We start from the raw sequence: 12,398 nt of genomic DNA, 5'->3' as shown, positions 1-12,398 counted from the left end.
ATCCCGTTTGAAAATTTGCTCCCTAGGAAAAAATATGGTGACTACAGAGGTGCTATGGAGTTCCTTTTCTGACAATAACTCCACAAAAAGCACTTATCAGTATGCAAGCATGTTCCACAGCAGGGGTGGGCAATAATTTTTGTAGGGGGACCACTTCACCAATGTCGATAGTGGTTACAGGCCACTATCATAAGGAACAGGGCCTCAGTGGGAAGAGGTGGTTTTCTCTAGGCATTGCATAGAGGGGAGGACTTTGTGTGCTCCCCCATGGGGCAGGGGAGCACAGGAGGTCTCTCCCCATCCCCCACTCAGCCCTTTCAGGGGTGCGCAGAGCCCCAGAGGGAACCAGCGGTTTCTTCTGGTGCCACGTGCCCCTGGCTGGGGGTGGAAACTTTGCGCGCTCCTCCATCCCTGAGTCTTGATTGGCCTGGGGGCATGGCAGGGCGGGCTGGGGGCCAGATGAAATGGCTTGGCGGGCCAGATCCAGCCCATGGGTCATAGCTTGCCCACCCTTGTTCCACACTGATGTCAGGATGAAAGATCCATGATCACATAGAATATAAAATGTCCTTAAGTGGTTTTTTTTTATTATATGAAGGTATATATTACCAGCTGTGGAGTACTGCTCACCTTTATCAATTGCTGAACAAACACGTTTTCTGCAAAAATTGTCTAGGATCCAAATTAGTGACTGAATAAGTGTAAATGTAAAAAAACACATATATTTTACTTTTTAAAATCAGCTGACGCTATATTCCCTACCTACCTTCCAAGACCCGAGTCCAGGATTACATGTGCCTTGCAAGAATTCATTTAGAGCTGGCCCAACAACATAACTAAACTGGGCAGTCACCTACACCTGGGTGCCAAATTAGACAGAAGTGATCGTGTTCCTATTTTTAAATATATATTAATATATTATCTCTTATAAAAGTATCAAATATTGTACTTGTAAAACAGTGCATCATTGCCATGTCAGAAGTTAAGTTATATTATTTATTTCATATTGTGGAGCACAGTTGTGTATGTAAATACAATTAGAATGAAGTTGAATGTTTTGGCAAACTATGAAAATGTAATTTATGTATTTTTTCCTAAATTAATAATAATATCTAAAATATTTGAAGACGCGAGCATATTTTACTTAGATATTTGTATGTCATAATCAAAAATGTTTCAGAAACTTCCAAAATAAATTTAGATAACTAATCTAATGACCTGAGTTGGGGGAGGGGCATTGTCTGGGCTTGCCAAAGGAAGGCAATTGAGCTTTATGATGGAGGGGGAGGGAAGGAAGTCTGAAACTGATGCAAAAAGGTGGGTGATGGTCGGCTTTGCAGTGCTTACTCACCCCTGGGGGAATGTAAGTATAGAAGACGTTAAAGATGCAAGCACTGAGCATTGGAAGCCCTTTCTTCATGCAGTAGACAAGCCAGCACCACCCATCTTCCCTCCCTTGGAAGTATGAATATCAGGTTGGGTTAGGACCTGCTCTGGGCATTGCTCTCCATTTTATGAGATGCATGAAGGAATTTTTCCTTCACCATCATATTGGCTTTTGTGGAATGAAGGTTTATTAACTTTCCCCACAACAGATGTCAGGGATGATGCATTATGTTGAGGAGAAAAAGTGGTAGGTCATATGAGACGTGTGGCTCAACTTATTTCGTAAGTGTGGGATGGGTATCCAGTGCAGGTACTCCATAGGGAAGGCATCCAGTAACCAGATAAATGCCTTGTTAAAGGACTTAAAAGGGGGCTATTGTTTAAAGGAACAGAATGACGGCGAGAGGGGTTCTGGGGATCTAAAATTGGAATGGCAAGGAGCCAGTCCCCCTTTCTAATAATCTACATTCATCTTCCTATGAAGGGGTATGGATGGAAAAGTCCAAGCCATGGGTTGGTTGAGGGGCCTGGAATGAAAATGAAAGGAAGCAGGTGGAAGTCGTGGATAGTTATTTGAATAAATATGGGATTGCCTGCACTGTATATTTTTATCTGCTGGGTGGTCCGAGACATTTAATAATAAAATCACAGCCTGTTGAAAGCCATATCAAGTGTCTTCTAATAACAGATTAATTACAGTATATGTTTGGTGATTGAAATACATCAATTGCTGTTTACTACTGCATTAAAAAGTGCATCATAATTTAATGCAGCAACAAATTGAAATAAAAATTTTTTTGTGTGTAACAGGGAACAAGAGAGATTTTAAGTCATCATTGTAGTACTCTTGGAGATGCTTTGAGGAAGGAAAATGACTTTGCTCTTATAATTGATGGCAAAACACTGAAGTATGCCTTGACATTTGGTGTAAGACAGTATTTCCTGGATTTGGCTTTGTCATGTAAAGCTGTTATTTGTTGCAGGTGAGGTTTAAGGTGTGTTCATATTTTTTGTTTCTAAAAATAAAATTCTGTCTAGACATAGATTCATTTCTTGCACCAATTTTATCGAATATATAGCTAGATAGATAATTTAACATCAGAGAAAGATTATAAAAGGTCAAAGTCAATAAAGATTTCGTACAAATTAATTGTATATTTTGTTGTTTTCATGATCACATAATATTGCACAATGGAAGAGAGTATTGTAATCCATACCATAACACAGTTAACAATCAAAAGAGGGGTCCAGGTTCTGGTTCAGAGATAACTAATCTTTACCCAACATACTATAGGGTCAGTAATATTCAGGCACAGATTTCCCCGAGGTTATCTATCCACCTTTAACTCCAACTCCTTGGCATTGCTTAGAGATCTCTTCATAGATAAGAATGTACAAGAGAACTTCTAAGACATTTCATATAAGCCTGGACTCATACCCCGCAAAAAGTACAATGGAAATATACTTTTTGCTAAGACCTTTTCTTCACAGAACCCATTCTCCTGATGACATACACCAGTCTATTCAAATTGGGAGCTCGCCATAACAAGGGTACTTATTCACGATTAGAGAAGCTTCAAAGCATCAACCTAGAGATAACAGCTTTCTCTCTTGGTTTCCTCCAGGGTCCATGCTGCCAGTGTTTTGGGGCTTCCAAGGTTACTTCCTTTTTCTTATACACAGAGGAACACAGATTCAATCAGCCAGCCTCTGTGTTTGCTGTCAATGCCAGGGAAACTCTTTCACCCATATAGTTCAGTTTCTTCACCAAACTGGAATTGCTAGTCTTTAATTTGGGTGGTGGATCCCATTATTTTAGCTATCAATACGCTCTTTAATTGATCTCTCCATTAGGCTGAATGAAAGGTATCTAGTGCTCTTGTCACCTCCACTGAGTTGCCCGTAATCAAAAACATATCTGCTTACTAACTACCTAAAATAATAAAGTGTCAGGGCATTACAGTTTCAGTGTTTGAGTTTAATGAATACATATAAGTAATCAAAGATTAATTAATCTGATTGCTTTCTGATTAAGTATTTTATGTCATGTAGCTGAAAAAGAGTGTTATTACTGTAAACAATCCTGAGATTCATCAGGAATAAAATGAAATTGTGTATATTTTCATCTTTTGTATATTTTGAATCTTTTTTAATCAGAAAAAGATATTTCTGTAATATTTTTCTAATGGTCTTAATTCAGTTACACAAAGATTGGAAATAATATAAGTGTCTGAGTAATAGCTGAAACTATATTAGCAATATTACATACAAGAGCAGGAACTCCAAGGGTGTGTCTACACAGCACCTTAAGCTCGAAATAAGATATGCAATTTGCGCTACACAAATTGCTTATCTTATTTAAAGTGTATTTTGAAGTACTTTATTTCATAATTTCGAAATGCCCCTTAACCCTCATAGAAAGGAACGTCGGAATAAGCTGCCTGTTATTTCAAAATCTACTTTGGAATAACAGGCTGCTTCAATAGACGTAGAATAACTAATTTGGGATACTTCCAGTATCCTGAAATAGCTCCACTGTGTAGGCATACCCCAAGAGATTAGGGTATGAAGAAAGTATAAAATACTCATCCTGTGATTCACATAACCATTTTGTTAGGAATATAATCATCATGTGAATCACCAGAGTGACCGAACAGATCATTTGGTGGTATCTGTCTAATAAACAGAATTTAGATTACCAGGATTAGAGAGCTAGAGGTATCAGTTGGGATCGAGAGCAAAATGTAAAATATGTTTAAAATCCCTGAAAATAGAGTGAGCAACATGGGGGATTATTATTTTATTTTAATTATTTTTTCAGTTATTTTTAATTACATTCTGGTTTATGTTAAAACTTTTATTTTCAGAATTTTACCCATTTTCTTCATATTTTTCTGAAAGGGTAGATTGAAAAAGAAAAAAAGGAATAATACAAGAAGGAAGCATCTATGCTGAGGCTGCAAGAAAAATTGTTCCTCTATGAAACTAAACTATGAATCATCTGTCATACTCATGTAAAAAGGACCTTGTTTTAGCCTTCTGTATCAATCTGTTCCATAGCAGGACAAACAGACTCTCTAGACTTGGCTGTGAGGCATGCTTCCAGTTGGGTAAAGAGAACATTTTATTAGTACCAGGAGTTTGTATTGGCAAAGAACTTGGCTAATGCATGCAATCATAAAAACTTTTAGTAGCTGGATCCTTATTTTTAAACATTAACTTCCTTTACATAACTTCTGCTCTTGTAAATTTTTTTCAAAGGGTGTCTCCTCTTCAGAAATCTGAAGTAGTAGAAATGGTAAAAAAACAGGTAAAAGTAGTAACACTGGCAATTGGGGATGGAGCGAATGATGTTAGTATGATACAGACGGCACATGTTGGCGTTGGTATTAGTGGAAATGAAGGGCTACAGGCAGCTAATTCTTCAGATTACTCCATAGCACAGGTAAATCATTATGCTGTCAAACATATTAAAACAGAATGCTTTTCTATCGTGACCAATTTACATGTTTCTAAACTTGTTTTTTCATTGTTTGCAGTTCAGATATCTGACAAACTTGTTGTTGGTTCATGGTGCTTGGAACTACAGCAGAATAGCTAAATGCATCTTGTACTGTTTCTACAAGAACATAGTCCTTTATATTATTGAGGTAATGGTATATCAAATATTAGCCTTTCAAACTCTTAACTTTTAAACATTGCATGATTTTCTGAGTTTTAAAATAATTTTAAAATTATCACTCAAGAAAGTAAATATTTCATATTAATAATGAATGGCTTACTTTGTTTTATTGGATTCCTTTTTGTTTTTATTAAAAATATATTCTTAGTGCAAAACTTCGTCATTTATATTTGGGCATAACTATTGCATTGTTCCTATTAAAATTATTTCTGTGTAAGAAATTATTGTTTCCTTATCTGAAGAATAAAATTATTATATCGTCACCAATTAAGCCAGAAGCGCAAGCACATGTGTAAGCCTCGTAATTTGAGATTTACCAATGTTGAAAAAAAACCCTGCATTCTTTCGATTTAATTTCAAAAGAATGCAATTTCAGTGTGGACGCAGGTGAAGTTTTTTTGAAAAAAGGGCGTGTTTTTTTTTTTTTTTAAACAATGTAGTCTAGACATACCCTAAGAAACTAGTTACATGTAATAGCTCACTCTTAAAGTTGTTCTAATAAGCTTCTTTCACATACTGGAAAGTCTTCCAGCCTAGGTCCAATCCTTCCTCAGTTCAGTCTTAGATGTTTCCAGCAGTCATCTTGGGAGAGATAGCCAGGGAGAACGCCCTCCCCACACTTAAATAGGCTTTACGTAAGGCAGGAATCCTTCATTCAATCTTAACTGTTCTTTTGCTCTTGTGGAAAAATACAACACCCAAGATGGATCCCAGCATCAGGCGACATGGCCACATATCTTGGTAGAAGCTGCCATAGCCCCTCCTCCCAGAATTACAGGAAAAACAATAGTAATAGAGATGTAGCCATGTTAGTCTAGTCTAGCTGAAACAAAAAACAGAACTATGTAGCACTTTAAAGACGAACAAGTTGGTTTATTAGGTGATGAGATTTTGTGGAAGAAAATAGGCATGACTATATATACCAAAGGGATACAATAAAAAAAAGTGAACACATATAAAAAGGACAAATCAAATTTCAGAACAGAAGGGGGATGGGGGGAGAAGGTAAATGTCTGTGAGCTAATGATATTAGAGGTGATAATTGGGGAAGCTATCTTTGTAATGGGTAAGATAATTAGCTTCTTTGTTAAGACACCGGTGTAAAGTGTCAAATTTAAGCATGAATGACAGTTCAGAGGTTTCTCTTTCAAGTCGGGTGTTAAAATGCCTTTGAAGCAGTATGCAGGTAATCAAGTCGTTGAGAAAATGCCCTTTTTGGTTGAAATGCCAAGAAACTGTTTTTAATTTTGTGATACTGTCTGATATCCATTTTGTGTGCATTGATTCTTTGGCGAAGCGTCTGAGACGTTTGTCCAGTGTACATAGCAGACGGACACTGTCGGCACATGATGACATAAATTATATTTCTGGATGAGCAGGAATACGTGTTCTTGATCTTATAACTGAATTGGTTAGGTCCAATAATGGTGTCAGCAGAGTAAATATGTGGACAAAGCTGGCAACGGGGTTTGTTGCAAGGAAAAGTTCCAGGGTTGGTATTAGTGTGGTATGTCCTGTGGTTGTTGGTAAGAATCATCCTGAGGTTAGGTGGTGTCTGGAGGAGACTATGGGACTGTCTCTCAGAACCTCTCGGCCTGTAGTATCCTGTTCTAGTATAGGTTGTAGTTTATTGATAATGTGTTGGACGGGTTTAAGTTGGGTGCTATAGATGATGACAAGTGGTGGAAAAACAAGTGTTGTCACAGATCATTATCCTGAGTATTTGACTATTAAGTTCCTTAAGTATTACTAATGTCCCTCACTTAGCATGACTAAAATAGTAATACAAGTTTATACTGCATATTTCTAACTTCAAATAGAGGCATAATACATGCATACAAATTGAATAATCATATTCAGTAGATTACAACCTTTCCAATGATATATGAAGTATCTTGTATAAAGCATTGCCCAGTTATTTCATATTCATATTTGTAACCATATTCCCATAAAGAATATGGAATGCCGCACAACACCTTGTCTCTTTCCAACTCCATTCCTGGATTGAATTCCTGAATGAGGCAGCAATTCTGTGAAAAAATAATACAAGATCTTACAGTTTAGACTATATCATACCTAGAGTTGCTTGGGAAATTTTTGAAAATAGCCAGTTCATCAAAACCAAGTCTTTTAGCAAGAAAGGTTGAGTTTGATGAAATTTTCATTGGGAAGGTTTCTTCAGTATTTCTGATCAAAATGAATGAACAAATGAAACTCACTCCAAAAAAGCCAGGTGATTAAAGCAGTCACCTTGGATTTGAAAGACCTAGGTTCAAGTCTCTGCTCCAAATCAGGCATAATGAGGGTTTGAATCTAATGTCCTGTAACCCAAGAGTCTATCTACCAAACTGTTGACTTTTCTGGGGTCTGTTTCTCTCTCGGTATATGTTTTTACTTTGAACTGGAGGTGTAAGTTCCAACTTGAGATATACCCACACTTGATGTGATTGAGCAAGTGCGCTAAAAATAAGAGCAGAGCTGTGCTACCAGAAACATTAGCCATGTCAAGTAATATACATCCAAGCTGCAACATATGTACTTGGGGTTGCTAGCATTTCCCATCACCATTTGTGCATGTAGCCTTTCTGTTTTTATCAGGCTAGCTCAGTCAGAGGGTATGTCTACTCGAGCTGACAATTGTACCCCAACCTTGAAGTGCAGACATACGCTTCCTCTCTCTTGCTCTCTCTCTCTCTCTCTCTCTTTTGTTTTTCAGGAACAATTCCAAAAGCTCTGTTTCATCCCCTCCAAAAATGGGAGAATTTCCAAAATCTCAAAAATGTTTGCAAGATGGTATAAATGTTTTCTACTGAACTCTAATGAGGCTATATATACACATTGTTAGGGATATTTACACATTCATGTATAACGTTAAAGTTGGCATCTTATGACTTTTCAGTGCTTAGCTTTGCAACACTAGCATTCTTTTAACATAATTTTATATGGATATTTGTGTAGAAAATTTTTTAATTAGATTTCCTCTCTGTCTCTCCTCTTTTTTCAGAGCCTTTCTTTCGTTATGATTTTTTCTGCAACTTTCATCACGTTTTTCTCTTGAATGAAATACAAACCCAGTGATGTTTATTTTTTATTCAAACTTCTGAATTCACAATGTTTGTAATTAGGAAAAACAAGTTTGTCCATTCTAAAGCGCAGTCAGTTTGGGGTTTTTTTAACTTACATTAGATACAAATTAATTTTAATAAAGTGTTAGCTGAGGCTAATTTTTTTTTAATAAAAATCCTCATTTAGTAAAAACTGTCATCTGCAAAAATCAAACCACTTAACTTAGATGCTTAACATTTGGCTCTCTAGGTTTGAAAATTTGCCTTAATTTCTGCTTTTAAAAAGAGAAAAAACTTTTATCTTTTTTCATAAACAATACATCTGTTGAGGATTTTAAACTTTATAATTTTGTTTTATAACATTTTATAAACTTAATAGGATTTGTCTTCTACTTAAAAGAAAATATAACCAAAAGTAATAGAGTGAAAAATTCAAGGGTTTTGAGAAAAGGTCAGAAAGAAAAATTATAATTAAAAAATTAAATGCAGTCCTATCTACAATTTTCATACTTAAAATGTGTTATAAGCATGCAAAGTGAAACACTCAGGGTTATTTGGGATTTACAGGTACTCAGCATCAATATCAGACTAATAGATTGAACATCTCTAGTCTAGCTCCTTTGGGATTTGACGTATGCCGAACCAGTGAATTTGCTGAATCATAGGAGGTCAATATTGTCTAGCAGCATTATCAACATTTCCATAACTTACTGCACTCTTAGAAGACATATAGGGGTAAATTAGAGCTAACTAACGGCACAGAACACTGAGAGCCAGGACTGATTGCTATAAAAAAAACTTCATGGGACCACAGGAAACTTGGCCACATCCATGATAAGTGGACATCCGTATAACTGAAATCATGCCAGACCACAGATGTTGCTGGACTAGAGAATGCTAGACTAGAGAGGTTCAACCTGTATTTTGATGCCTAACTTTGTGTATAAAAATTTGAAAAATGTAACCTAATTGATATATTAGTTCTATGGATAGAGCCCTGATATAAAATCTGCATTTTATATCAGCAGATACAGCTAAATAAATTGCCAAGGGAGGTGGTGGAATCTCCCTCTCTGGAGATATTTAAGAACAGGTTGGATAGACATCTGTCAGGGATGGTGTAGACGGAGGTTGGTCCTGCCTTGAGGGCGGGGGGGCTGGACTCGATGACCTCTTGAGGTCCCTTCCAGTCCTATTATTCTATGATTCTATCTGTAGATCATGTTTGTACTGATGTGGATCCAAATTTTATATCCAGAGCCCTTCTGGTCTGCAGATATCCATTTTGTATCCGCAGAGTAAGTTTGCAGATCGCAGATCAGATGTGGGTAAAAATTTGGTTCCACACAGGGTTCTGTGTATGTACCATATTTCTTATTCCAGAGAAAATTAGTTGCTGGTATGTGCCAGAAATGGGCATTTTTCAAATCTTAATTTGAAAATGCATTGTTAATATCTATTAATGTTAACTATATATATATATATTGTAACTTAATAGAAAAATACTGTCAGGCTAGAATCTCTCTTTTCAGTTTTTTGTACTGATGGGGCATGGGAGCACAGTTGAATGACCACTTGTAAACTGTTGTTTAATCTGGAGAAATGTTACATTAGGAAAATTTGAAGCTTTTGCTACCACACATATTGGAACTTGTCTTGGAATTTAAAAAATAATGCTATGAGCGGAAAGTCTGAAATTTGCTTTAAAATAAGTTTCTATTAGTTGCTGAGGGTTTTAAAGATAATCTAGTAAAATCTGTCTTTGTTACTATTTATTTAATCTAGGTTGTTGCAGAATAGTAATTTTAATTTTAATTTAAATACTAAGTTTCAGAGTAGGCATTTGTGCAGGGTTATAAAATAATGTCTCTCAATGTTCTTGATTTAGCAAACTACTTAAGTATGTGTTGAACATGAATAGCATTACTCATGTGCTTAAAGTTTACCATGTTCTTCAGTTCTTTACTCAATCTAAGCTTAAAGCAATACACCCATCCATTTAAACTCCTATTTATAGTATTCTATAAGAGGTCTGTAATACTTATTCCAGTTTAGAGCCCTTTTTCTACAGGTACTCCAGCATGTACCTACTCTTATGTATGTGAGTATCCCCATTAATGTTAGTGGTTGTACTAATGTGATTAAAGCTAGGCATATATTTATGCAGCTTGCCGAATAAAGGTTGAAGGCTTTGAGTCCATATTCAGTGAACTACTGTGGGTCCCTGGACCAATGCAGTCTCAGACCCCTCATAAGCATTGTGGGTCTATGTTAGCAATTCTAATGCAAGGTTGGGGCGTAACACCTGGGTTGAGAACTTAGCTCACATTTTTTTAAGGTATACTGATATTTCTTGTTTCTCCAGTTCATAATATGGGGCTATCAGTCAATGGAAAAACTCTCTTTGACTTTACTATCCCAGTTTTTTAAGACGTTGAATGTTGGTTAATAATATTTTGATGTTTATTAACAGGTTTACCATATTATCTTTATAAAAGATGTAAATGGAAGCTTTTTATTAAACTGAGACAAAAGAAATTCAAAGAGAAAAATGGGCTAGGTTCTGATAATTCATATCTGCAGTCCTGACTTGTCTTCTTGCCTTGAGTCCAGTGCCCATCTCTCTAACATTTTTTCCTGCATCTATGTCCATCATCTTATACTGAATGTCATTATAACGGAACTCATTATTTTCATCCAAAATCCCTCTCTACTTCTCCCTTTTCTTAATCAGTTATACATATCATTCTTCCTTTCACTCAGACCCATAACCTGGAGCTTACCTTTGACTCCTGATTCCCTTGCCTCGCACATCCAGATAACATCTAAATCTTCTTTCTAGATTATATTTCTTAGACACCAATATCCTGAAGAATAATTTCCCTTCCAGTGTCCACCTTGATCAAATAAAACATTCCTTCCCGTGAAAATGAGTTCCCTGTCACCAAAACAGCTCTCCATGGGTCTTTATGCCCTCTTCCTCTGCTGATGCTTCCCCTGTAGAAAGTGTGTATGTGTGTAAGTACAGGAATGTGTCTCTGTAGAGTTTCAGTGCTGCTAGTAATGGATCATAAACAAAGTGTGTGCCCTTTTTCCCAATCTGACAGGGCAATTTTAGTACAGATGGCCCTTATCCTCTCAAACTACGTATACACTGAGTTTTCTTGGCAAAAAAAATGCTAATGAGGGACTCATTTGCATGTGTCGTGATCTCATTTGCATATTTTCTACCAAACCATTTTCGCGCAAAAACAAGCAATGTGGACATTTTCATTTTGCACAAAATAACCTTTTGCCGCAAGATCTTTGTGCCTCAAAAAAGGAGGTATATCGATCTTGTGGGAAAAGGGTTTTTTGCACAAAAAGAAAATGTCACACAGCTTGTTTTTGCGCAAAAACCCCTAATGCAAAAACGGATTGCAGAAAATATGCAAATGAGATTGCAACTCATGCAAATGAGTCCCTCATTAGCATACTTTTGCCGAGAAAACTCGTAGTATAGACGTAGCCTCATTGGATAGCAGTTCTCTTTTATGAGCTGTGGGGGAACCCACTCTCAACTGTGAGACCACGTGAGTCTTCTCATCTGTCTTACAAATGGAAAGGATTCTACTCCTTTTAACTCAGATTTAGAGACATTCTGTCTTCTCAGATTACATATGTCATGGAAATCAGTATTGGGTAGCCTCTCAAAAGGGTCCCCTATTCAGTATATATCAATGGATGCAAATAGCGTTTTGGAACCTTGTGGTGCCACAGAACTTCTGGTGTACCTGTACTGCATGATCTGGCTCAATTTATTATTTTCTTGAAGATTTTTCTTTGAGGACAGTATGCTATGTACCTGCCTTAAAATTCTAGATCAAACCAAGATAATAGTGTCCCTTAAAAAAATCTCTTAATACTTTTATTGTAAACCTAAATAAAAATTTGAGCTTTATAGATTTAAAATGGCTTTAAAAAATTCTGAGTGAGTCTTATTTCACAAGGAAACAACTATATTTGAAAATTAAAAATAGATTTAGCAGATTTAAAAAATAAAAGCACCTACATTATAGAGGGAACATATTCTAACATTTATTTAAAATGGGACATACATTTCTGTTTTTTCTAGAGGTAAAGAGGTAATTGATGTGAAATTTTCCATGGGGTTCAGTTTTGTTCTATTTGAATTTTCTGTATAACATTTGTTTGGCTTTTCTTCATAATTTTTTTCAGTAAATCTTCGAAATCAGACTCTGTCAAAAGTTTTCCATTGGCAGCTT

General features: G+C 36.3%; 1 protein-coding gene across 6 annotated transcripts in view; it reads left to right on the top strand.

Annotated features, from left to right (window-relative positions):
* The window catches only part of ATP8A1 (ATPase phospholipid transporting 8A1), a 222,352-nt gene that overhangs the window by 153,587 nt on the left and 56,367 nt on the right, over positions 1-12,398 (top strand). For all 6 annotated transcript variants that reach the window (XM_075930509.2, XM_006111916.5, XM_006111917.5 and 3 more), the window contains 3 exons: positions 2,197-2,369; positions 4,648-4,831; positions 4,926-5,036. In XM_075930509.2, the coding sequence (XP_075786624.1) occupies positions 2,197-2,369; positions 4,648-4,831; positions 4,926-5,036 (468 nt within the window). The remainder of the gene's footprint in view (positions 1-2,196; positions 2,370-4,647; positions 4,832-4,925; positions 5,037-12,398) is intronic.

The sequence above is a fragment of the Pelodiscus sinensis genome, chromosome 4 (genome assembly GCF_052426305.1).
Source record: "Pelodiscus sinensis isolate ZL-2025 chromosome 4, ASM5242630v1, whole genome shotgun sequence".
Classification (NCBI taxonomy): Eukaryota; Metazoa; Chordata; order Testudines; family Trionychidae; genus Pelodiscus; species Pelodiscus sinensis.
Note: the sequence above shows the minus strand (reverse complement) of the source record. Positions and strands in the feature narration are given on the sequence as shown.